We start from the raw sequence: 27,304 nt of genomic DNA on the forward strand, positions 1-27,304 counted from the left end.
GAACTGGGGTTTGGGGCCTGGATCGGTTTGTTTGTTTTTCCATAATGCCGCATTTTTGTTTTGTTTTCCTTTGTGATTGGTCTCTAAACCGGAACTGCGACTCTGTGCTTGGACCTGGTGAAGGGCTCAGTCCTACGTCCCCGCCCAGCCTAGCCCCCTCCCTCGTACCCTGACTTGGCTGTTTCCTCCACACTCTCGGACCCTCCCGACCCTCCGCGCCCAGCTTCCTGGAATCAAAAGGTTCTCTTTAATAAATACACAGAGGGAGAAGGTGTAGAGGGCAGGTCAGCTTTGCAACAACTGAAAAAATAAAAGCGCCATCGTTTAAGGAAGAGAGGAAGGGGGACAGAGGGAAAATATTTTTTGCTTTTGTTTTATATATATGTGTGTGTATATATGTATATATATGCTGTATATATCTTAAAGTTCTAGTTCCTGGGCGCTAAGACGAGATATGTTCAGTTCAACCAACAGCAACTAAAAAGTTTAAGTGGTCCCTGGAACGGACCCGACTATGTACAGCATTCCCGCCGAGGCGGAAGCTTGAGCCAGTTCTACGCAGGGCGGGGCTGTGCGCGAGAGGCTAGGGGCGCGCTCCTCCCTCGGGCCTTGTCCCCGCGCACCCCACTGGGGAAGAGAAAACGCCGGGAAGGTCTGGCCTGCAGGCGGGGAGCAGGGGCGAGGGCAGCTGAAGGAGCCGTAGTCTGCAAGCGAGAAACACTTAGTGGTTGTTTTGATTTGGGGTGGAGTGTGGGTGCACTCCAATGGGCAGGCACATGCCAGTTAGGGACTCCAGTGTCCAGAAAGAATAAATAAAAGTGTAGGTAGGGCTCAAACAGCGAGTCAGAGCAAAGAGCCTCCGAAGGCTGCAAGTGCATAATAACTGCCCAGAAAGACTGGAAGAGAGTGGCTTAGGAGTTCGTTAGGGGTTGAGGAGGAGAGCACACAGCTCTCCCCATATAGAACTTGCGGGCCAAGCCGAGGCACCGGTCCCCTCATCCAAGGGTTGGGCGGGTCTGCACATCCCCCAAACAAGTGGCAGAAAGATGAGGGCGGCAGTGCAGGCAAAGGGCATCTTTAGGGGCATGAAAATTCAGGTCTGCAGAAGCCGAGGCGAAGGCGGGCGGTGGCAGCAGCAGCAACAGGACGGGGACCACGGAGGGCGCAGGTAGTTGCGTTTCTTCTCCTCTTCCTTCCACTCCTGGGCTCACAAGACCTGGAACCGCCATGAGGCTTGGTCCTTATAGTCCAGACAGTCGGGCGAATTGAAGTTGAGTTTCCAAGCCGAGGAAGCAGCGGCGGCGCCAGGCTCCTTGTAATCCAAGCAGTCGGCAGAGTTGAAGGCGAGCCCCGAGCCGCCGTAGCCCTGGTGGTGGTGGTGGTGATGGTGGTGATGGTGGCCTGAGGACTGGCTCAACGGGTGGTGCGCATGCGGATGGTGGTGGTGGTGGCCGGCCATCGAGGAGGGTGCCATAGGGCTGAGCTGGTGCGGGTGGTGATGCGAGTGCATGGGCGCTAGATATGAGCTGCAGTCCACGCCGCCAAAGTAGGAAGAGGAGGGCGCGGGGTAGCCCTGCCCGTAGCTGCCGCCCTGGCTGTAGGACATGGGGTAAGAGGCTGCGGCCGAGGCGGCGCCAGCAACCGAGCGCTGCATGCATGATGCGTTGCTAGGCGCGGCCAACGGTTCGGGCAGTGACACCGACGCGGGCGCTGAGCCCGGCGAGATGGAGGCCGGACTCCAGATGGATGAGGCAGCCGGCGTACTCAACGACGACGGGACTGCCACCGCCGGGTTCCCGGCCAGGCCTGCAGCCGCTGCCGCCGCTGGGTTGGCGGAGGCGCTGGAGCCCGAGCTGGAGGACGAGGCGGAGCTGGACACAGCGGGCGGCGTGAACTGGCCGCTGCTTTCCGAGCCCGAGCTCTCCCGCACGGGGGACGACTTCTTCTTGGCTGGGCGGCTCTTGGTCCCGCTCCCGCTCTGCTGCTGCTGGCGGCATTTGGCACGGCGGTTCTTGAACCAGACCTGTAGCGGGCCGAGTGGGGAAGAGGGTCTCAGGAGGTGGGGGGGGCGGGGCGAGCTGAGCTTGCTCCCCCGCCTCTTGTACCCACTACCCGGCCTAGGGTCTCTCATCCCTCTCCTACCGAGGCCTCCGCCCCTCCCCATCTCCGGCCAGGCCAGCCCACGTCCCAGTAGTCCCTGCTCGTCCACCCTCCCCCGTTCCTCTGACCAAAGATCCTCCTCTGGCAAAGCAGGGATGTGCAGCTCCCCACCCCCAGCGCGGCTCTCCCCTAGGGCGGAACATTTGCGTCTGTCCAGCCAGAAGTTCAGCCATCTCTAAACTGCTGCTGTTGGCTGCTTCCCAACAGCGTCGTGTATGTTTGGAGGCCCTGTATTCTATGACTAGAGCTGAGGAAACTGCGGAGAGGCACCAAGGAGACCGTAGAGAGCGGGACAGTCACCAAGTCCGAGGTGGGAGCCAGTCGGCCCCAGAAGCCCCCCCCCCCACCGTGGGCAAGGCGAGAATTTGAGTGGATGCAGAAGTAAGCTCAGGAGGCCGAACAGAGGCAGTACACTCGGGGGACTGGGGAAGGAAGCCTGAGCAGAATTTCGTTGGGCTTCTTGGCTCCAAGTGGGGAACCAAATGGGGCAAAGTTCTCAACATTCCAGGTTCTTTCTCGGACCTCGGAAAGAAGACGATGATAAAAGGCCCTTCAGGAGAGTTCTGAGTTATAATCCGAACAGTATTTTTATCGCAAAAACCAGAAACAGCAAAGCCGGTAGCCGGGTTTTGCGTTCAGCATCCTCTCTGGGCAAAGGAAGAGTCTAATCACACCGGCGCCACCCCCAGAGTGCACTCCGACAGGGCACCAGGCTCTGGCCAAGCTCCACTCTTCCATTCCCAGGATCCCCCGGATGCAAGGCAAGAGCGGGGGCAGATTTCAAGACCCCGAAGGAAACTGCCAAATCCTGGAATGGCCGAAGAAGCAGGGGCAAGCGTCAGGCCCTCTAGGCACTTTACTTTCGGGAGCCTCGCTTGCCCTCCCGAATAGGATTTTTAGGATAAAACGACTTTCAATACCGAAGGCGCTCTGGGACCAAGGGGCCGAATCCAGGGCTCTAAGCTAGTTACTTTAACTTTGCTCCTCTCCCAGGCCGGGGCTGAGCGCTAGGGGGAGTCTGAGAGGGGCTGCCCAGTCTGCAGGTCCGCCCCACACCACACCACCCTTCCCAGGCCCTCTGCAACCAACCCCAGGGCCCCTACCCTGGCCCCGGAGCCCTGGGCACGCGCACCTGGACTCTGGACTCCGGCAGGTTGATCTTGAGCGCCACCTCCTCGCGCATGAAGATGTCAGGGTAGCGAGTCTTGGCGAAGAGCGCCTCGAGCACGTCCAGCTGCGAGCGTGTAAAGGTGGTGCGCTCCCGCCGCTGCTTCCGCGGAGTGGCTGAGGGGACACGCGGGGGCGCCTCGGGTCAGCGGTGGCCACGCGGACCCACGCTAGGGGACGCAGACAGGCCCCTGGCGGGCCCTGTGCGAAGCCGTTGCAAAAGAAAGCCGAGTTCCAAGCGAAAGAAAAACCCCGGAAGGCCGAGCCTGAGAGGCCACAGGTGGGAGAAAGTGCATGTGTGCAACTGGGAACCAGTGTCTTCAAGACTCTAGAGTTGCCCCCTTCCCTGCCTCTCGGAGGTTAAGAAAGGAGAAGAAGTTATACAATCTCCTTTCTTTCACCACCTCCCCCCAACACATCCCCTGGCTGGAGGATGGGGAAGGGGTGCGCAGAAACACCACCTGGAAAACACTTTCCGAGGGAATAAATGGAGGTGAAGGAGTGGGAGCTAGGAAAAAAACCCAAAAAACAACCGGGATTCAGCTCAAGCCTTCCACATCCGCAGTGCAAAAGTTGGTGCAGACCACCGATGTATAGGACAATTTAATTAGGGAGGAAGAATCCCTCTTCTCCATCTCAGCCAGTCATTTCCCATAAGGAAGTCTTGGCCCTTCCTGTCAGGGCCTAGAGAGTGTCCAGATTTCCTCATTCAGTATTGGGGGGAAAGGAATAGACACACACAAAGACACACACACACACACACACCAAAAACGCCACCCATGAGAAACGGATCCGTGGGTCAGTGTGTCTTGTGCCGCTGGTGGGACCACAATGAGAGACAGGCTGCCCGTGTGGTCAGGCTGGGAGGGCATACCTTGCACCACATCACTGGCCTGGCCCACCTCACCCACCAGCGGCTGTCCTGTGAGCCTGCAACATGCGGTGCATTGTAGGCAGACTAGCCAACCGGCTCCCTGGGCCTGCTCAGCCACAAAGTGTGTGCTCAAACTCGAGAGTCTGGGGGTCCCCAAGATTTGCAGGGGCTGGGGTCGGGGATCGGTGCTCACCCGGGTAGCCCACAGAAGGATGTAGGAGGTCCATGGCTGGCCCGGCTAGGCCCAGCCCATTCATGCCATATGGGGGTTGTTTGAGGTAAGACATCATGCTAACAGCCGGGTGGAGGCGCCCGGACGGATCCAGGGGGCCTGGGCCAGGCGCAGTGCGGGGCTCCCACTGCGCAGTCCTTCAAGCTCTGTTGCGTCTTGGGGCCCAGCCTATGGAGACAGGAGACACACGTAAACAGTGATTGGGAGCCATTTCGGCTACCTGGTCTCGGCGGAGGCACGGAGCCTCGGGATGGGGAGGGGATGCAGGCTTATGGAACTTCGCAGGGTGGTCAACTCCGCTCTACAAGGCCTTAGCCCAAACACCAGAGCTTCTTTGAAAAGTAAGCTTTTCTGGATCCTCATCGCCTCTTTTCAGACTTGGAATGGGTAAAAGACACTCGTAGGGCGTCACTAGGAGTGAGGAGAGATTAAAAAGCAGGGCCAAGCTGGAAAGGTGAGAGCCTGAAACAACGCAGAGTGTACAAGGTCCCAAGTCTAGGCAAAATTCTGGTCCGGTAGGAGCCGGCCTCAATAATACTGCAAAAGCAAACGTTTACTCGGCGCCAGTGAGGCAGGCTGTCCAGGGCATAAGGGGTTGTTTCGTTTTGTTTTTGAAAGCAGGAGGAAAATGTAGAGACTCCGGAGAGCTAAGGTGAGGCACTGCAGGGGGGGCTAGCAGCACCTGGGCCTCTCTGGGACGCATTGCCCACTTACGAGAGTAGATTCCTTCCAAGGTCTCCGCCACTGGCTCTGGGCCCCAGAGCCCACAGCCACCCTTCCAGTTAACTCTCACTGCCCAGCCGCTGAAAGATTGCTCACCGGGAATCCCACCACACCTGAACCGCAGTTACAGGCCCAGGGCCCGCAGAGGCGGCCAGAAGACGCAGAAGGGGCCTCGGTAGAGGTGGCGGCTCTAAGACGCGGCGGGAGGTCAGGGGCGCCTCGCCACGGCCGCAGGCCCTTCTTCGCGAACGCGAGCGGGTCCTTCTTTCTGCCGGGTCCTGGCTGCGGACAATGTCGTCCCGGCGGAAGCTGAAAGGTGACCCGCCCAGTGCCCCAAAGGGTCTCACAGATTTGGGAGGCCTGAATGCAGAGTTCCGTGTGCGCCCCGCCTATCCTTCTAGATGAACCCACAGCCCCAGGGCCCTATCGAGACTAGACAACTAGGCCTCGGCAGCCGTAGCTCGCGCTGACCCGGACTGGAAGGTCGAAGCCTCGCTTCCCCGGTTGCCTCCAACCTGAGGCGCTATTCCCAGGGGTAGGAAGTGGAGCTCGGGGGAGTGCGGCTGGGGCCCCAGGGGACCTGTCGCTTCACCCCGCGTCTCGGGAATTCAAAGCAGGCCCAGGCTAGGGAGTTCAGGGAGAGCAGTTAGAACTAAAGAAGTCTACCGCTCCTATCCTCCAGGACTCAGGGTCTGGTCTGGGGGAACACGGTTTGCAGGGAAGGGGACGAAAGGGAAACAGCCGGGGCTCTGGGGCCGAAAGAGAACTGGACGTCAAGCCGTGGCGCCTCTGCCAGGCTGCAGCGTGAGTTTTCAAAGACTTTCTTCAAACTTAGCACTTGGCTCGGTGACTTCGGAGGAGGCGGGGGAGGGGGCGCGGGGCCCAAGCAGATATCTGGGGTCTTCCGCGCACCAAGAGGGGAGCGAGGCCGCCCCCAGCCCCGCCCACCTGCCGGGGACCTGGGAAGCGGGGACCCGTTTGAGGAAGGGGAGTTAAGAACGACCAGCGCGCTCCCGGAGTCCAGGGCGGCCCCACGGCTTTCTCCTTACCTGCCCTCAGTTGCCGGGGCCGCTCACCATCTACCTCGCGCCCTCACACAGACCCGCGGGACAGCCAACCTGCAAAACAGAGCGGCACAGGAATTACTTGCCGGGCCGGACGGTTGGTGTAGGATCCCCGGATTTCTTTCTTTGCCCAACTTCCCTCCTTCCTTCTCTTTCTTTCCAGTGGCTTTGTGCGTGTCCCTCCAGGTTTCACTTTATTGCACACTTTGTTTGCAAAGCCATACGCGTTCCCGAGACACTACCTCGCCCGGGACCGCGCCGAGGGGCCGCAAGGGTTGGGTGGGGGTGAAAGGGGCAGAGTGGGGAGGTGGCTCCCGGTTGCAGTTGCATTCCCGATACAACGTGGAGGCGGTGGGGGCTAGGGAAGTCCTGCAGAGGCACTTTGCAAACTAAATAAATCAAGCGATTTACCTTGTCGGAGTGGCTTGTCTTGCCGGGTTGTTTAGGTGATTGGAAATGTAGCCTGATGAAGATTGATCACCTTTCTACTGCCCTCCCCGGGTATGTGAACGCGAGGTGAGTGCGTAACGGGGCTATGCTGCCAATCCCCGGCCCCGCGCGGGCTGAGTGACAGGGAGCCGGGCAATGGCAGCACGAGCCGGGGGTTACCTCCGCGCGCCCCCGCCCTCCTCCGCCCCCTGCACCCCGCCCTCACCGCCCGCCCGCCCCGCCCTGGTCGCGCGCTAACTCCAGGGCTTGGCTGACAAACGCCTCGCAGAGAGAGGCGAAGACAGCGAACGCTGCGCCAGAGCCCCGTCCGCAGAGGGGACGCCGGTCCCGAGGCCGCCCCGGGGTCCCCGCCCTCCCCTCGCCCTTTCGGCGCCCGTGAGGGAGTGGCAGAGAGGAGACGAGGTGCTGGAGAACCGGTTCCCTCGCTCTCCCGCGCGCCACTCGGCTCAGCGGCCCGGCTGTGGGCTCGAGGACTTCGGAGCCGCGGGCTGGAGTGGAGGGGGCCCCCGGCCCCTCTCTCGGCGCCGCGGCCCCAGCGTCTTCTTTCACCGCGCCACCACCTGCAGACGGACGCCGCGGGCGGCTCGTGCTGGCACAGGCTACTTCGTCGAGCGCAGGAGCAGCTCTGGGTGCGCAGATCCCGCCTCGGCGCCTCGGGACGACCGCGCCCGGGAACGGCACCCGCTGGGGAGGCACCGCCACTTACCTGCTCCTCGGCGTCTCCTGGGGTTCACCGTCCCCACGAAGGGTGTTTGCAAATCTTAAACGCTTCTTCTCAAATGTTGGAGCTCAGCGTCTCCTATCCCTTACACACACACACTCTACTTCTGAATCGAAAGATTTTAATAGGAAACTTTCTTTTTCACACTCAGTCTCTGTCTCCTTCCCGGTCTCCTTCTACCAGGGACAATCTGGCGGAAAACGTGGCCACAGACCCCTGCCCTCAATTTCTTTCTCACACACCGCAGAAGGAGCCTTCTTGGGGCTATTTCCCCGGATTGTTCGTACTGGCGAAGCCCATTTCCCAGCCGAACAAACTTCTCAAACCCGTGTACCTGGTGGACTTTTCAGAGCGCAAAAAAAAAAAAAAAAAAAAAAAAAGTGTTTCGCCCCAACCCTGAGCAAGGCGATTCTTGTAAGTGGCACCTCTTTCTGAATATTAGGCACCACTTTACTCCCTTTCGAGGAATTCCTACCCCTTTTTCCTAATCCCTCCTCCCCTCCATCCCAACAGGCGGAGTGAAAAGTTTGAACAGGAGTAAGTGTGAGGGCGAGTCGAGGACCCGCCAGGCGCAGCTCGGTGGGGAGCGCCAAGGCAGCCGGGGCCGCGAGGTCGGGCACCGAGAGCGGACTGGGCTCTGGGCGAGGAGGAGGAGGAGAAGGAAGGGGGAGCCCGCTGAGTGAAAAGGGGCCGCGGCCGCCGCTCATCAAAGTGCTTCCCCCTCCCCCAAGCGACACTTTCCTTTGGAGTCCGAATAAAATACGGTAACAGAATATGATGGAGGGCACACTGTTTCCTTAACTGCTTCTCAAAGGACCCGGGAGATCTTCTTAGGACCTTTAATAAGGCTTTGGTCGGTTCTTTTGTTGATCTCTCAAAATCAACTCCTTCTAATTGAAGTTGGAGCTGAAAGCGAGCTAATGTTCAAAGAAAGTGGCCGCCAGACCAACGAAATTACATTTTTTTGGGGGGGGACGATGAGGGAACATCTAATCAAAGGGGCAAAGGAGGAGGGGTGGGAGTGGGGGAGTATGAAGGAGAAAAGGAGGTTTTACAAGATCCTTCTCTGGTTCACAAAAGTCAGCGACACGGGCGCTTCTCTCCAGAACAAAGACACCGCAGCCCATTCACAAAAGGGAAAGAAAGAGAGAGAGAGAGAGAGAAAACAATAAAAGAACGAGAGAAAAGGAAAAACATGAGAAAGAAAAAGCTTTAACAGGAAAAGAAACTGCGCAGAGCGCAGCGCTGACCCGGGCGGGGACACAACTTAGGCTCTCGCAGGCCCCCGCGGGGAGTAGCCTGCGAGGCCCGCGGTTCGGAGCCCCTGCGACGGTGCAGAGGTTTAAAGAAAGAAATGAAATACACCCCGCCTCCAGTTCTGGGAAAAGGTGCGGGCAGGAGGGCACTAGTTTTGGGGGGGAAGACTGTGCGGGCGCCCTGGGGTGCGCTGCGGCCGCGTCTGCGTCCCCAGCCCGCGCAGCCCAGCCCAGGCCTCCGCGCTCTGTGCCTGCGTATAGCCCTCTGCAGCCGGGGTGCACGCCCTAGTCCCAGCCCCGCCACTTCTCGCACTCTTGCTTGCTCCGGGCCCTGTTTCGCCTGCAGCTGCAGCGCCCGGCCGAGGTCCCGCGCCGCGAGGTGGGGCGGCTGTGCGCGCTGGAATGTGCTCAGGCGGTCCCCAGGGCCCGCCACACGGGAGTCCGGCGCTCTCGCTTCCAGATGCTGCCACGGTCTCGGGGAAGTTGGGAGGTATCAAGTAGCACAGGTTTTTTTTTCCCCCTTCTGAGAGTATTTATCTAATCCCAAATTGCAGGCGAATTTTCTTAATGCTCAACCCATAAAACCCGAGGATTAAGAAAAGAAAGAGAGGGAGAGGGAGGAGTGTAGAGAGGAAGAGAGACTGAGATGAAAGTTTCTTGTACGCGGCGTGGAGGACTGAGGAGGCCGTCGCTAGGCAAATGTCCAGGTGGGAGACGCTGGGCCAGAAGCCGCGACCGTTCCAGCAACGGCCGAAGGGCGGGGAGGAAGAAGAGAGGGCATCACCGAGGGAGAGCACGTCCACCCAGCTCCAGGCCCCCGGACCGGGGAGGGGGCGTGGGAGCTGGGCCCTGGGACCCGGATCCAGCACCCAGGTGACCTCGAGGCCGGGCTGGACTCTGGGGGACACTTGGGACAGGGGGAGGGGTTTGGCGTCAGGGTCGTGGGATCCCGGCCAGGGGCGGAAGTTCTGCACCGGCCCGCGGGCCGTGCCCAAACCAGCCGGCTGCCAACGCTCCTCCTCCTCAGCGACCCCTGAGCCCACAGTTTCTTTTCCCCGCAGCGCGGGCTTTCTGGCTCCGGGCCTCTCGGCATTCTGGCTTGCGCCTGCGCCCGGCCGGCTGCCTCTGGGCACAACGCGACGAAATGGGGACGCGGCGCCTTCGCCGCGGGCCTGACCCCACTAGTCCCGGGGGTCCGCGCTCCGCCGCCGCTGCGGGGCGTGCGGGTGCCACAGAGCAGCCCAAATGGAAACCCCGCGAGGCTCGGGACTGGGGCAGGGGGGACAGCAAGTGTGGGGCCAGGGAAGGTTTGTCACTTGACAGGTCGGGAGCGGCATGGGGAGCCGCCTCTCCGCGAGGCTCCTCGGGAGGGAGGGTTCCCCGAATCCAGCGTAAATGGGATGGTGATGCTGGCCGCCCAAGCCCCAGGCAGCTTGGGGCTGGTGATTTCGTCCGCCTGCTTCCCTGGGCTTAGAGTCGGGTTCTGAGAGCTTCCCCCAGAGAGCGGCAGCCAGCTCCGCTCCCCTGCTTGAATAAAGAGGACAAATACTCAATTTCATTTAGTTCTGATAACTTTTCAGTAACTTCTTAAAATCCTTTTCATGAAGAAATCTACTGTAGCAAGTTTTATCATTTTGAAAGACTGGCAGTTGAAGGCGGCTGCGTACTTTTGGACGGGAATTTATGTGTGTGTGTGTGTGTAGATTGGTGTGTATATGTACATGTATGTGTGTATATGTTTATGTGTGGTCTAGGCTAAAGTATAAACGCTAGTGGACTATTCTGTCTCTAGACTTGTTGAACGAGCTTTCTTTGTTTTGGACACCTCTGGAGAGGAGTGATGGCAACTACTATAAAATCGCCAGTTTTTTTCTATAGGCTAGGACTTCTTATTAAAAGTTCTCTTTCCTTCATCTCATACACACACACCTGCACACATTTACCCTCCCCGCCAACAATAACCTTCTTCCTTTCACTTCAGCATCTACAGACTTGCGGGTTATCAGAAATCATAATTTTTCCTCATGAGTGCAACATTAACAATCGAAAATAACGTGGAAAATTCATCAAGATATTAGCATTTTTTCAGTGCTGTGGAATCACAAATTTCCTCAAATCTTTAACAACAGAGATGACCCTTTACAAAAGACGATAGTTTACACTGCTTATGAAAATATGACTAACTGCTTTTCAGTTCGCATTCGTGTGTCAGCAGGGCCCCTTTGGGATGGTATAAACTTACTCAGCTCCAAATACAGCCTAGTATGCTGCTCTGCATTCAAGAGGACCATTTTTTTCCACGTGAAAAGTCTTATGGATACAGGAACTTCTCAAACCAGTGTCAAGTTTTCATTGTAAGGAAATAGCAGCAGTGGTTAAGGTAAGAAAGTTTCTGCTTTTATTGAAAATTTATATATGACTCGGTATTGTAATAAATAAACAGATAACCATTTTCACAAAAAAATGACAGTGCTATGCTAGAGAAGAAAATATTAATTGGGGGATTTACTCATAGTGGCAAGACAGACTTTTATCGATACATAATAAATATTAACAGCATTCTTGAGCCAATGTTTAGACCCAACAAAATGTAGGAACCAAGCTAGATGTAATAAATAATTATCCAGAGAAAAAGATGGCGCATTCTCAGATGATAAGACCGTCTTTGTAAACTGATGCATGTCAATTAGTCCCATCCTCACAGCTCACCTTCAAATCACAGGACTGTCTCAGGCTACATTAAAGGGCCATACTCTAAGGAAAACAGAGGACAGGAACTCTATTATCCTTACAGTGAAATGCAAAACAACTGCAGAAAATCCCACTGGTAAATAGAACACAGTTTAATAAGTAGATTGAATATGCTCTAACTATAAAATTTAGGTAACAGAGTCAAGTGTTACATATGGCAGGACTGGAATAATCATTCATGACATTTTTCTTATCCCCCACTTACCCCCCTCCCACCATTATGCTATTAACAACAACAACAACAACAACAATAACAACAAAAGTGTTCCAAATTTTTCTCCCATCAAAAACTGAGGGAAAATAATGAGGGAAGGGTTTGCTTTTCTTTCTTCTTTGAGCACTCTCTTGAACACTCAATACCAATCACTCACAAGGTGTCTGTGCAAATTTATTTCACATGATTTCAAGGAAATGATTAACTCACACACACACAAAAATATCCTTAAACAAAGCTCTTTCGGAGTTCTATTATCTGGAAAGGAAGGAGGAAAAGGGGTGGTGGTGGTGGTAAAGAAGTACAATCCAGCCCCCCAAAATGTTAAAAGTTTTACATCAACAACGAGTCTGACATTTTCTGGTCTGGGAACCCAAGACTAAAATGTTGGGAGATTCTGGTCCGGCTGCTATTGAAGAACACATTTCTCTTCTTTCTTGGCCATCTTGCCTTTGTTTTGTTCCAGAGTTCGCTCCAAATGCTCATCTTCTTCTTCAGCCCTGGAAGTCAAACAGGAAACAAATTTATTTTTCTCCGGGAGGGCAAAGCCGCACTCTCCTCTCACTTCGCAATCCGAGCCCCAGCGGGAATGAGACTCCTGGGGCCAGCGGGGCCTGCCCCGGCCCACCCGAGACCTCCGGACTGAACTTTCCGAAAACTTCATGGCCCCTCAGCTGGCGGCGGAGACTCGACCCCCGACCCCACCGCCCACTCACTGCTTCTCCTGAGCGTCCAGGTCCCTGACGAGCGCGTCGCGCTTGTTCACCAGGGCCACCAGCTCATCCAGCAGGAGTTGCTCGCGTCGCTTCTGGGCCTCGGTCTTCTGCCAGTCTGCAGAGGACGGGAGGCTCGTTACCCACCCGCAGAGCCTCGGCACACCCTCCCCCCCCTTCCCGCCTTTTCCAATTTCCTTGTATCTCTCCGCAGACCATGTTAGAGAGCCACTAGATAGTGTTTTATGGGGAGTTTGGCCGTCGTGATGAGGATTTCACCCTAAAACCCAACTTCCTAAATCTTTCCCGCAGATGGAGATGGCTACCGCTGAGCTGGAACCTGCAAAAGAGACCAGGTGTGAGCGGGTGGCCAGCCGGAGGTGCGCACCTGATTTCACCAAAGTGGGGGGGAGGGGGAGTTGGAGGCCCAGAAAAGATCGGCCGGAGGGTTGGTGGTGGGGGAAGTGGGCAAATGAGGGGGCGGGAAGCAGAGATAGGCGATAAAAAATCAGTCTGAAAAGGCTAGAGAATCTGCTTGAGAACCTATCCTCCTCCCCCACCCCCATGCTCACCCCATACAGCCCATTCTTCGCTAATTTCCTCTTCGCTCTATTTTAGCAGTTGGATGTATCTCACACTGGGCGCCATATGCTTCACAATAACTTTAAAAGTAGTGAATCGGCTAATTAGCATTTTTCTTTGAAGTAAAAAATAAATTTGCTCTGCAATATTACACTGCAGCTCTCGATCGCATCACAGCCAGTTTTCTTTTGGAGAGGTTTGCTGGGTGGTTTAAAATCAAAGCACTTCTGCAAAGGAAAAATTACATACTTCTTTTTGAAACCCCACGTTAAAGGTTGGAAAATCCGATGGGCAATGCTCTTTCCATGCGTAGGGGCAGGTTTTTTGAAGGTTTTAGGACCCAATAATATATTTGCTAATCTTCGCTGGTCTGATAATTTCCTTAAGATGAGCAGCAGTTTCGTTTAATAAAAACAGGACCAAATCGAACATTTAAAGCACTTTTAAAACCAAAGCCAACTGCTCTCTGGCCAGACTGTAAGGGCTTGTAGCTGTCAATCAACCCCCAGTCTACCCCGCCTCCCTCATTAGGAAGGTAAACAATGAAAAGAAGAAGTAGATGATGAGGCAGATAGCAGAACAAATGAGGACCTAGAGGGAAACAGGACACCAGCTTTAAAAAAAAAAAAAAAAAAAAAAAATCCAGGGCCACTGACTCATGCAGCCCCCTCCCCCAGCAAATGCACTTTCCAAAAAACAGAGAGGAGTGCAATCCTTTCGGGTTTCTCTCTTCTCTCTCCATTGCCCTGGGCAATCATGTTAAAACTCACATGGCTGGTGCTTATTCAGATAAACCTAACAATGCACACCGCTGGTTACCATGTGAATCTTCACAAACCACACAAGAATGTGCTGGTTCAAATCCCCCCGACCCCCTCCAAAGCAAAATTTATTCAAGACAGCAAACTGCTCAGCAGCTTTATGAAAGCAAATGGTGCTAGAGGGAATTCTATCTTGTATTTACAAATTAAAAATTAGATGCATCATCATGCAATAAAGGTTAAAATAGCAGCAAAAAGCTAGAATGGTTTATTCAATTTTATCACTATTCCTTTCTTTATAAGCTCAAATACATACATACATATATATGAAACATGCCATGTGTTAATTAGCCACATTTGATACAAAACTCACAAAATTAGTACATTAAATAACTGGTCACATTACATTCCTATAAAAAAAGAAGTGAAATATTCTATAGCATGAGAAGGAGTAAAGAAACTATTACTATGTAAAGTTTTTTTCTGAATATAAGAATTAAAAAAAATAATAAAACAGCAAAATTGAAGAAAAGCCACATCTATCACAATTTTGTTCTTTGGATTTAAATGCAACTGTGGTCAGGAAAGCTAGACAATTTTCTAATTTGGTTCTTGTTCTTAATCAGTTTTATTCTACACAGCAGCAAAATTAATAGACACTCCAGTTGGAAGGATCTTTAAGGTCATCTAGTCTAATTTCAGGTAACTGTAGTTCTAGAAATATTAACTCAGAGAAAAACCTGCTAAATTTGTAAAAGATTTGTAACTAAATTTTATAATTAGTAAGACTACCGATTTTGATGAATATTAATTTTTCCACTTTTAACCTCAAGAAATCATTCAGATTATAAGCTTTATAATTATTTACTTCCAAAACATTTTGATAAGAGCTTCACAACTGGGAAATAAATTTCCTCCACCATACACTTAAAAAATACAATTAAATGGAAAATTACAAAATTTTCTAAAACCAAGAAAAAAATAAATTTTAACAAATAGGACATATAATTTTCTTAATTAAATTGTTCCTTCTCTGTACTTGACCAGTCACTTTTAAGGCTTTAATTAATAATTAGAAATATCAAGATAAATAAGGCTTTAACAATATGGATGAGAGAAAACTTTTATTTTTTAACCCCTGAAGTATTGAATAATTTAAAAAATCGTAACTTTTTCCTAGCTCAATACTGACATTTTCTGTAACTGTAACAAAAACATTTTTAAGGTTATGAATATTTAGGTTATTTTCATCATTTCACAGTCAAATTTAACTGACAGTAGAATTTAAAATGTTACAGCATTAATTTAAGGATTTTTCATATTAAATTTGTCATTGCTATGTTAATATTTATCTACAAAACATTAGTCAATTGTAGAGGAAACAGCTATGTACAGTGAGTATATCTTACACTAGCAGAACTACTTTTACTTTGCATTTGCTTTCTCACGGGAGTAAATTTATACACACACACACACACAATTGAATGCTGATTTGGGAAATTAAACTATTTTGATGATTTTTTTAAAAAATTAATAATACCTTTAAAATTGATCAAGATCCATATTTGTGTGTTCATGCCTAAATTAAAAAAAAATTTTAAATCCCCTTTTAGTAGCTTCACCTAGATGTAATGTCATGTTTTAAAAACCTGCCTGTAAGTTTATGTGTTACCTGTTATGCATTTTAAGAAAGGATTATTCACCTATAACACCAGTCACAGCTAGCTAGATACACTGACTTTGACTTGAACAGACTACAATGTGGCTTCTGATTAATTTAAAGATTCCAGTGTACTTTTGCTACAAAAGCCATATCCTCTTGCAACAAATAGGATTAAGTTTTGATGCTGCATTTGACCCAAAGTGTTGAAATAAAGAGATTCTGTTTATGTCCATCTGCACTGAGCTGTTTTGTTAATTTAAAAATCTCTTTTTTTATATATAGGGCCAATTATTCATTCCCCGATTCAGTTTATTTGCTGAAGTTGGTAATTACCTTGGAAAAAAGGCAAAAGAAATACCTATAAATACTTTGATAGAAAGGACCTAAAGTTCTTGTAGTAAACCTTCAACCTTGCCACTATAAATAAGCCTGGCACTTTGATGAAAATTAACACTAGTTTTGTAAAGAGCACATTGGGGGATTGCAGTCAAGTCTTATCTTTAGTTCCAGTCAACTAGCAATCCTGAAAGAGTTTGCATCATCATCAGAGCAGGCCATTTGATAGGATTCTACTGCTGTACCTAATCAATCTATGGAAGACTGTGGCTGTGCTGTGTAACAAAGCTAAAATAGATTTACAAATGGGGTTTTAGGGGATAAGCTCCTCCACAGGATTACATATTGATTTTAAATATAAAAAGCTTATCATATAAACCATAACTACAAAAATAGTGAACCTATGCATAAATCCCTTTAGAAGAGCACCCACTTCAAACTCTAAGCCAAGAATAAATCAAGATGTACAAAATCCTAGAGCAGATCCATTTCTTGTGCAGAAAATGAACACACCACTTTCTAAAAGCCCACCCCAATATGTGCAGAAATGAATTTATCTTTCCTGAGGGGGCATTAAATAATCTGGAACAAAAAAACTATAGGAAAAGTATCTAAAAGATGTTTGTTAGCTTAAGGGATCCTACAACTTAGCTCAGTAGAGTGAAACTCCTGCTATGAAAAACACCTCGAGGAAAAAAAAGGCAAAAAACAGGCCAAAGTGATTATGGATTTTCAGAAGAATGGATACATTGAATTTTTTTTTCCCCTCTCAAACGAAGCTGTTAATATTTCTTTCAATGTGCTATGTGGCTATTAACATTCTGTGCTTTCTCCTGGTGAATGGTTTCAGGAGCAGATTTATTTGAAAAGATTTTAGTTTATTTATTGTGAAAACCATCTTATGGCTACCTAGTAGAAGAGATGGGGACAAAAAGAGGAATGAACCTTACAATAAAGGAGAGCAAAACAACACCAAATAATGTTGCCTATTCATGTGTTATTCTGTGGGTTTTAATATTCCAAAAGCCTACTGAACTGCATGTGTGTACATTCTAAGGGCTGGCTCAGAGGACACTGTGTTCACAGAACTGATCATCACAACAGTCAGTACCTGTCTAGGACAGCCCAGGCCATGCACTGCCCAGGCTAGTGGGACAGGCCTCTTACTAAGAAAGTGCCTTTGTCATCAACAAGCTACTTCTTTCCTCAAGTCTCTTCTGTCCCTCAACCAGCAACAGAAACTGGCACAATCACATATGGGACAATGATCTTAATTAAAAAATAAAACAAAACCTCAAAAAATTACCAATTGTATTAAAGGGGTTTGAAAAAGAAAAACACTTTTTCCCCTCCTTAAAAAAAAAAATAACTTTGTACTGATATGTACAAGAAGAACAGGCAGACAAAATGTTCAATGATTCGTGACCGTAGGTTTGGTATATAGGCACAGGACTACCATAAAAATGAGATCTTTTGTATGTGTCATGGCCCTCCTTTTAAGATGGTATTTGGTAATACAACTGGTTTGGGGACAGAAACAATATCTGCCTTAAAAGTCAACTGTATTGTATCAAGCTGTATTTTAGGGATAATTTAACTTATTATACATGAGAGAGTGTTTTTAATACTCTGTATTGAATATAATGTGTAATGAATCTATAAAGAATAAACGGTACAGTGAGTCATACATTATATATACTATATATACATACATTTTATATCACACATACATATATATAAACCATATAAATAGTATCTTCTATACCCACTTTTCAACTATTTAGCTTTCCAATCTCTTTTAAAGACTACACCATGACTACAAAAATTCTATCAAGAAGAAAAATACCATTTAGCACACCTGTGCATTTTATTTCAATGGCAAGTTCTACAGAACTTCTTAAATAATTTTGACAAAATTTTTAGTCATTATCAATGTATAATTTGATTCATCTGGATAGCATTTGAAGGAAATTAGCTATCTGAAGCCTTTAAAATAAAGTAAATCTGATTTCTAAATGAGGATACACAAATGTTATCAGTCATATTTATCAAATGAGATTACAGATATAAAGTAATTAAAAATAAAACTTTTATAATATATAAGATTATATTTAGATAAACAGCATATATTTTATTTAATCACAATATTAATTAAAATATTTTTAAAATATACGGTTTCATTTGGCTTTCCCTTACAAACTTAAATTTCTAGTTTCTAAACTAATTAGAATTGGCTTATTATGGATCAGGTACCTTATCAGGTAAAGAAGGAAATTACTATGGACAGTCAATGGGTTAAGAGGTCAATATAGAATAGGAAAATCAATTTGCATTGATTAGACAAAAGGTCCATTTTACACAGCCCAAAGGATTACTTTTTAAGCAGACATCTTTGAACTATAAGACATTTTCAACTAAAAGGCATAAGGAGAAGTGCATTCTTAAACACATCAGAATTTTTTAAAAAAATCATATAGTAAATGCCATAGTTAAGCTAGCTGATGTTTACTGATATTATGAACCATGCTTAGGATTACTATATAATTCATATAAAAGCTTTATGAAAAGTATGAAAGTGTTTTATTTATCTCTTATGTCAATCTTTGCCTGAATAATCACTTAATAGGAGTTGGAGTCTTAAGAACTATAGCAGACTGCAGGCATATTTCAGTGTTGACATCAATTAAATATTAAGGTAAAATTTAGAGTCTGATGTGAAAAATCAAAATGATAAATCTTTCCCCACCTCCCTCGTGGAAACAACCTTAAATTTCACACACAGTAAAATGTAATTTAATCATTTAACTCCTTATATTTTCTATTTTATGGACATTTCAGCTTACTGACAAAGTTAAGACAATTTTGTGTTTAATAGCACACATAATGATTATCTATCTGAATTAGGGTTCTTAGGGTTTACGTGACTGTTGCTTTCTAACTCTAAGTCATTTATCTGTAATTCCTGTTGGTTCCTAGTCAGGCCACACCTGGTGAGACCAGAAGTGTATTACACTCTTTAAATCTCTTTGACAGTTGACACTTCACATACCTCATTCCATCATAGCCATTTCTTACCTTCGATGGCTAGCATTGCCCGCAATTCCCGATTCAGCAGCTCATACCGTCGTTCTAAATCATGCTCTTTTTCCCTAGGCAAGTTGCAAAAGTTCATCAATATGCTAATTACTAAATCATTAAACACTTAAAAGAACCTGTAGGTTACATTGATTTTAGGACTCATAACTGACTTTTCTCTTTAACTTTAAGCTACTCCAAACAAATGATACACAAACCTAAAACCTTCCTCAGGTTGAATATTACTAGTGCTATTATTTTTCTCCTTCAATTTTGAATTGCACAGAGGTATATTTTAACCTTCAGATAAGTAGTCTCATTCTTCAATGCTTCTTGTCTTAAGTGCCAGGTATAAGACTATTTTGTAAAATATTTTTCATAGCTCACTCTTTTGTCTGGAGTACCATGTAAAAAGAATACAAGAAACATGTAAGTACTACCAGTGCAAATTTAATACAGAGACAAAATTAAAAATCCAGGAGAGCTAAGTTTTGTGCTTCTTCATAACTCTTTTTATCAAGTTCAGGCATAGCAGAAATGACAAAAATAGAGGTTTTCACTAAAATAAAACATGTGAGCCTGCTCCTTCCCACACTAGGTGGCATAATATAAGAATATTGCTGGTGAACAAAAAGAAACACGCATTAAGTCCTATAGTGAACAAAATGCTAAAGACCAAAAATGCTTACATCTGGTCTAGTCTCCATTTTACTGTACACAAAAGTGATCTTTCTATGATTGGAGGAATTACCCAAATTTAGGGTAACATCATCTGTAGAATACAAATGTACTTTTGTCCTTATTAAGAGTTATTTTCATTTTTAACTTAAAATGTGATGTTAAATAAACTTCAATTTTATTTCTTTTGTCCTCTAACCCTTAATATAATCCAAATGTCCTTTATGTGCATAAGTGCTTTATTTCTTAAATACAAAATTTTTTTTTATTCCTTGGCTTCCTATATAATAAACATTTTTTAGTATATATCACTATTTTAAAAAACTTACTGTTCAGATGAGAAATGATTATATGCTATTTTTAATTTTTATTTTTATAAAAAACTATACTGTAATCTCCAAGGAAAGAAAAATATTAAACCTAATAAATATGAAATCCCAAAGAAGGCAATGACAAAAAGCCTAAGACTCATCAGTGTTGTAGGAAAAATAAGAAGTCATGGGTACTTACAGGAGAGAAAGCTGGTTCATTCTCCTTATTAAGGCATTTTTCTTATTAACCAACATAAACCATTCCTGCATCATAGCTTCTTCTTCTTCTGTGTTCCTTCCTGTAATTCAGCAAATTATTTTTATATGACATTTTACAAGCCAAATAATAGTTTAGCACAAGTATTTTTTTTTTAACATGAAACATATTTTAGCTACCCCAATAGTACAAATTAAGCTGTTTATAATAACATAATATTAAAGTCCAGGGTCTGAAAAGAGCAATCAACATCTAAAAATTCATAAGCCAATCTTCTAAAGCTGGTATTATTCAGCATGTGTATTTCAGTCCCCCTCAACATATCTACAGATCAGACTAACATTAAGTACAGTAAAAAAAAAAAAAAAGTGTTCCAACTTTTAAATCCTCCCCAGAGGCTGATTTGTTATTATGTTTCAATGAGGAACTCATGGTGCTGACAGACAGAAGGTCATGATAAAAAAAAAAAAAAATTTTAAATCATTATGAGAATTGTAAGACTAGCAGGAAGATCAGAGAAGTCCAGAGATTTTGTGAAAGCTTCCACTTGTAACAACTTGCTTTTTTTCTTTTCTCCCCAAAAGTAAACTAAAGATATATGTTCATATACCATTCTGGAACTCATCATCTCTAATAGGGCAAACACATGCAAATTATTTTAAATACATTGTAAATGACCAGGCTACAAAAAATGCCTATAGCTATCTGTGAAAAGACACATTATAATGAAAATAATAATGTTCAGTAAATCACAAAACATTTCAACAGAGAGAAGATCTAAAAATTAGATTTACTGATTGCACATTTAAAATTCACTTTCCATCATCTATACCACTCCCCACCAAAGGCCAGTATATCAAGGGTTATAATGTATAGGATATATTTATTATTGTTCATGTAGAAGTAGGCCACAATCACACTCAAGAGAAATATTAATTCCCCACCTTCTTCCCACCTCTCCATTCAAATTGTACCTAGTCAAATTTATAATTCTTTGACTTTCCTTTTTCCTGAATTTCACCCATGATTGGTTTATTGTTTTGCTAGGCCATTATTTAATACTTCAGTCCCACTTCTGTACAGATGCATAGGGCTAACTTAAATATCTAATAAAAAATAAAATATTCTAGTTTCATTTTCTTTTTAAGGAAGATATTTTAACTTTCAAACACATGACCAGCCCATTTTAAAAATTTAGACAATAGATACCTAAAATAAGTGAAAAGCCAAGTCTTTCACCAACCCCTCTCTCTCCAATTCCTCTCTCCATCTCCTTTCTCCAGAAGTAAGTACTTCTACAGTTTAGCATATCTCCTTCCAGACCACAGAGATTACTATGTGTATCAAACACATGCATATACCTTATCTATAGACACATACAGGTTTCTTTTCTTTAGCATAAGTGAGATCATATTATATATTGCCCTGTGATTTGCTTTTGTTATGCTGTTCAAAGATCTACCTCATTCTCTTTAATACTTGCATAAAGTATGGATGTGCCATAATTTATTTAACTATTTCCACATTAATAGAAATCTGAAGAAATTTTTAGAATGGAAATAGAATATAAAGAGATGATGATCTGTGTGCAAAAGATTAAACATGTACTTCAGAGCATCCCTGTAAAATAGATATCTGTTGTTCATCGTTAGGGAGCATAGTGAGGATACGTGCCTTCATTAAATGCTATTAAAACTTTATGGTATGAAGCAGACGTAGGATAGATCTTTTTGGGGTATGAACAAAAGTCTTTATTGTTTTACAGTATTTTTAATCTCTCTTTTAGGGTAGCTGGTTTTGTATTCACTTTGGACCATGTGATGTCTTGACACTGGTCATGTGATACAGGCTGCGATACGCACAAATCCCTGGGTAGCAACAAAAGAAGAAAGAGTAGAAAGAAAAAGCTGAGAAAAAGCTTGCAATTTGGAAAAAGGCCAATTGTACCCTGGTGAAGGCCTTTTTGATCAGTGAAATGACACATGTGTGCAATATTAATAGGTGCAGTTTTTATGATATTTTATTTTCTAATTAAACACTTAGTTCTTGTGTTCATAGCATAAGTGGCTTCTAAAAATATAGACATTTTAAAACTTTGTTTTGAGTTTAACTCAACCTATAATTGAGGCTTTCAGCAGTAGTAGAAGCAACTAGCCTACTCCTAAATTAGCATCATTTTCTTCAATGGAAGACTGCTTCCTTGAGAATAACAATATTGATATGGTACTGTGTTATTTTCAGTTTAACTCATGCCTAAGATTTCTAGGTAAGAATAAAAGATCCCCCTCCCCTAACTGTTAGGAAATGACTAATAATACAAGAGTCTCATGTTTCAAAAGGAAATAAGCCTAACAATAACAAATATTTAAAGACACATTACACTCTGCTACATAGATTATATAAATTAACTGAAAAAACATATTTGAGGTTAAATCAATTCTGTATCACTAACTCCTTATCTGAGATAGTATACAAGATGGAAATCTATACTTAGCCTAGTAATAAAAAAATTAAATTTTCTTCTAATACATCATTACACTATTGTTTTTCGGGATTTAAAATTTTTTAAATTTAAAAAGCTTTTAAAAGCCAGTAAGTTGAACCATTACAAATTAATCCTGACTTTAATAACTGGTTAAAGACCCCTTTAGCTTTATAAGTAACAAAAAATATTAAAGCCTGTGATCACAGTGAGCTTTTCTCATTTCTCCTCTAACCATTTGTTATTTAATCCAATACTAGTAATCCAATTTGTCCATCAGACTTTTAAAGGGCAGAATGCAACTTCCTCAGCTTAGACACTTTTCAAAGTACAATATATTTTTCAAATGAATGCTGGATGTTTCATTTTTCCCAACTGTTCCTAGCTCTAATGCATGAGGAAAAAAAGAACAAGATGAACATTGTTCATACTGATTAAGTAAGAGCTCATTAAAGAGCTGTCAGTGCGGTACTTTGAATATGCATGAAGCATATAATCAGATCTAGTACCGTCACTAGAGGAGAATACGGTAAGTACAAAGGATTGATTTAATTACTTAGAGTGGGCTGTGGTGGTAAAGCAGTCTTGTTAGTGCAAAAAGAAAAAGAGGTTGTATTCTGGCACTGTTAGAAAAAAGGCAGTTTTAGCTTCTGCCACAATACATAATCTCAGAATAAAGCACTTTACATTGTAGCTTAAAATGAAGACTGTCATTATTTTATAAAATGGCCATAAATCATTTTATCTTGTTTAACCTCACCTGGTTAACTACTTGTCTTTGAAAATTATCTTTAATTTGTAATTACAACTACATTTTTTTGACACCTTAGAGTGGAATACGGATACTTTAAAAAAAAAATCCCAATTTTTTTTTTCAGTTTCATGAATTGAAAAATTCAGGACATATACAAGTGAAGACCATTTTGAAATAAAAAATGACAAAATACTACAGGTCAGTATACAATTACTAAAATTTAAAAACATGGCTGGGTTGTTATACTGCATTTTAAAACACAGTGCCTCATGTAAATATACTACAAATAACAACATCACACTAACATTTTAAAGTATTGACTAATTAATTCAATCTCTGGCAATATGTGTCCTACTTTTTTTCCCTCAAAGACTTCTGTTTTTTATTTTGCCTCTAGGAATGTAACATCTTTTCTGACATCACAATCTTTTAACATCAGTTTTTTCTTTTAACCAATTACTACAGAGCTGGGATATATATGATTTGTAAAAATTATCAAATGATCAAGAATAATGATAATGGCAGGAAAAGTAACTAGAAATATGACTTCAAATCATTTTCCCTCTGACATAGTTCACAAAGACCACTTAACAGAAAGCGTGTAACACACAGCACTACATACAGTATAAATACTTAATAAACACAGGTTGACTACAGCAACCATTTTTATATTTCATCTCCTCCAAAAAATTATTTAAATTTAGTTAAGATTAATTTCATTCAAGAATTCATTCATTCATCCAGGAATATGTATGTAGTTTTCATTTATTTTTTCAGAAGCAGTTTTTTCAATGTAAATTTTTAAATGAATAAAAGAAAAGTGATGTGAAAAACCTAAAATTATGAATCATATATTCAAAAATTTTCTACTAATTTACCTTTCCTAATTAATCCTTATTACCTATTTAGAAAGATATATTTTTAGACAGTGAATTCTTATATAAATACAAAATAAGGAACAATACAATTTTAGCCAAACAGGAGATGAATTCAGTGGGAAAGAATGAAAACACAAAGATGTAGGCTGCTGTTGTACATATAAACAAATTCAAGACTTTCTACCATGAAAATATTAAAGAATGCTAAAATCTTGCCATAGCCCCATAGCGGAGATGGCTGACTAGTGATCATATATGGCCCTTAAAGGGCACAACATAACAAAGCCAAACCAAACATAAAAACAAAAAAGTTGCCATTACAAATTGTCCAGATGGTATGATAACACCAACATGATGACCTCTGAAAGACATAATATAATACAATAGAGAGACACACGAAGGTGTCCAACTAGCTGGTACTCGAGAAACACATTCTAATAACAAAGGAAGTGAAATCTGGTAGATCTATATAATGGACAAAAAAGATGAATTTACTGTAGTTATGTAGGGTCATGGACACATGAACTCCTAAAGCCAATATTCCTACAGGACTCCAGTGCATCAGTTTTAGAAAATATTTTAAACTTAGGAAATAGAGCTTTATTATGAAAAGAAATTTTACTATATAAGCAAATAGCTGATAAATGTTTCTACCCCAAGAATATCCTCAAACAGCAATCAACATAAATGAAGAATTTCATAATCTTTATTGATGTTTTCAGCAGCAATTGTCTTAAAACTATTTGCTTAACATGATATATTTGTTATAGTGTTAAGAATATAAACTTTGGGGAAAAGCCCGTCTCCTTCTGTTGCAGTAAAATAAAAACTAACACACTCTCTCAAACATACCTTTTATTTACCCATTTGGTAAAACAGATTCAGGGCAACATCTCTCTACAGATAACTTCTGATAGACTTCTAGCATGTACTTCTTACAGGAAGAGGTATAGACAACTTCACCAAAGTTCTTCCTACATAAGCTTATATATAAAAAGGAGCTATTTCTGAAGGTTGGAAATTAACAGCAGTCTTCTTGTACCAACTCCTTAACAGCATCTGAGTAGCCTTTTTTTCTGCCAAAGGTCAGTGCCAGATTTCCAAAGGTAAACTCGGCACAAACTTAAAATAGCAAAAAATAAAAATAAATTTAAAAGTATGGAAGGAGTCATCATGGGAAAAACTGTAACTGAAAAAAAAATCTTTATATTTACTTACAGTTTAGTATTTTCTTTAAGTTACATATGGGATGGATTTGCACCTATTAACTTTTCAGTGCTAAGAGCATGTAAAGGTATTAACATGACCCACATTTCAGGTAATACATGACCATCCTGACTACCTACAAATAGGCACTTGACTAGTTAAAATGCTTAGAACATAACTTTAAAACTATTTACTTTTTTAAGGTACATTTAACATATTCTGTAAAATAAGATAAAATACAGTGAGTCACTTTTATAGGCATCATTGAACCAAACAGACTATTGTCTACTTAGTGAATCAATTAGGCATCCTGTAATAAGGGGAAAACTTGAACTGTGAGCCATGCTTACAGATGGATAGCTTCCCCCCGCCAGTTCTCCCCTCTCTTGAAGTCCCTTTTGTTTGGACTGCACCTGGTGAACTCCTCTCTACCCCCCATCCTTGTCCGAGGGCCTTCTCACAGTCATTTCATAGAAATGACTTAAGAGGGGCTCCAGAAGTGACAGAGACATTAACGCTAAAGACAAACATGAAGAGTTTAATAAAATTATTTCTTGAAAAGTAGGAGTGGACAGAAGCAATTATTTCTAGATTAATGTATTTTAAGATGTGATTTTAAATATGTATGTTTATATAGCTAAATTAAATATTATAAAAGATATTTCTAACCTTTTATATATATATATTTTAAAGATTTTATTTTTATTAATTTATTTGACAGAGAGAGACACAGTGAGAGAGGGAACACAAGCAGGGGCAGAGGGAGAGGGAGAAGCAGGCTTCCTGCTGAGCAGGGAGCCCAAAGTGGGGCTCCATCCCAGGATCCTGGGATCATGACCTGAGCCGAAGGCAGACGCTTAACGACTGAACCACCCAGGCACCCTAACCTTTTATATATTTAAGTAAGTCAAGATTGCGCGTGTCTTCTCATTGGGAGAATCAAGGTCTACCTTTTTTTTTTTTTTTTTTTTTAAGGTCATTTGGGCATATGTTTTTTTTTCTAGGGTGGTCTGGGAACCCAATCCACAATTTAAGTATTTTATGGAAATATTCATAAATAAATGGAAATGACTCATAAATTAACTTGAGAATAAAGACCTCCAGTAAATTAAGTACCACCTTTATGAATGTGTTTACTTGTATTAATTCTGGGGAACTTCTGTGGATAAGACTAGAAATTCTGGTAAGGTTAAGCATAACATATAATTGTACTGTCTGTAGTTTCTGTGGCTGGTTAGAACCATCATCTTGAATGTGATGCAAATAAGATGAACATTGAATCTGCATCCTAAATGGCTTTTCTTCCAGTTTGGCAAAAAAAAAAAAAAAAATTGACTGAGCTCCTTGATCTTAGACTAATTAACCTCTCTGAGCCTTAGTTTCCATTTCTATAAGGGTAATCATATTGCTTACCTCATATGGTTGTTAGAGGAATTAAATGAAAAAAATCTATGTAAAGTCCTTAGCACAGTACCTGAGACTAAAAATGCTAGCTATGATGATGATGATAATGAAGAGGGTGATGGTGGCATAATGCAGCACTGTGGAGATACAAAGATGACCAAGATGTGGCTTTTCTCCTCAAAAGGGCTCATGGTCTAATGTGGAGAGACACATAATCAGGAATAACTAGCGTGAGGGTCAATTTCTAAACAACTCCACAGATACAAATTTTATTTTAAATCTTTGTTAGTCAGGGCGCCTGGGTGGCTCAGTCGTTAAGCGCCTGCCTTCGGCTCAGGTCATGGTCCCAGGGTCCTGGGATCGAGTCCCACATCCGGCTCCCTGCTCCGCGGGAAGCCTGCTTCTCCCTCTCCCGCTCCCCCTGCCTGTGTTCCCTCTTTCGCTATGTCTCTCTCTGTCAAATAAATAAATAAAATCTTTTTAAAAATAAAAAAATCAATCAATCAATCAATCTTTGTTAGTCATAGCAACTTACACAGTTAGGATAGTTAGCATGTCTTTGGTCATAAGCAGGATAGGTGAAAAATGTAGGCGAATCAGTACAAACTCATTCCTGCAGCTGGAAAGACAAA

General features: G+C 44.1%; 2 protein-coding genes across 10 annotated transcripts in view; both read right to left on the reverse strand.

Moving 5' to 3' along the window:
- Positions 1-250: 250 nt before the first annotated feature.
- OTX1 (orthodenticle homeobox 1) lies at positions 251-6,750 on the reverse strand. The gene is made up of 5 exons (XM_045883773.3): positions 6,632-6,750; positions 6,206-6,274; positions 4,395-4,601; positions 3,293-3,444; positions 251-2,023 (listed from the first exon to the last, which is right to left on the reverse strand). Exons 3-5 carry the CDS (start codon positions 4,489-4,491, stop codon positions 1,208-1,210), a joined length of 1,065 nt encoding a protein of 354 aa, XP_045739729.1. The 5' UTR covers positions 4,492-4,601; positions 6,206-6,274; positions 6,632-6,750; the 3' UTR covers positions 251-1,207.
- A 4,272-nt stretch (positions 6,751-11,022) lies between these two features.
- The window catches only part of EHBP1 (EH domain binding protein 1), a 445,131-nt gene continuing 428,849 nt past the window's right edge, over positions 11,023-27,304 (reverse strand). For 8 of the 9 annotated variants that reach the window (XM_045884913.2, XM_054509849.2, XM_045884909.3 and 5 more), the window contains 4 exons: positions 19,931-20,030; positions 18,743-18,816; positions 12,329-12,443; positions 11,023-12,112 (listed from right to left, as the gene is read on the reverse strand). In XM_045884913.2, the coding sequence (XP_045740869.1) occupies positions 12,022-12,112; positions 12,329-12,443; positions 18,743-18,816; positions 19,931-20,030 (380 nt within the window). In that variant the 3' untranslated portion in view covers positions 11,023-12,021. The remainder of the gene's footprint in view (positions 12,113-12,328; positions 12,444-18,742; positions 18,817-19,930; positions 20,031-27,304) is intronic. The other variant, XM_064572453.1, reaches the window with a different exon arrangement.

The sequence above is a fragment of the Mirounga angustirostris genome, unplaced genomic scaffold (genome assembly GCF_029215605.1).
Source record: "Mirounga angustirostris isolate CCGP_5_RB_7025 unplaced genomic scaffold, mMirAng1.0.hap1 SCAF_10, whole genome shotgun sequence".
Taxonomy (NCBI): domain Eukaryota; kingdom Metazoa; phylum Chordata; class Mammalia; order Carnivora; family Phocidae; genus Mirounga; species Mirounga angustirostris.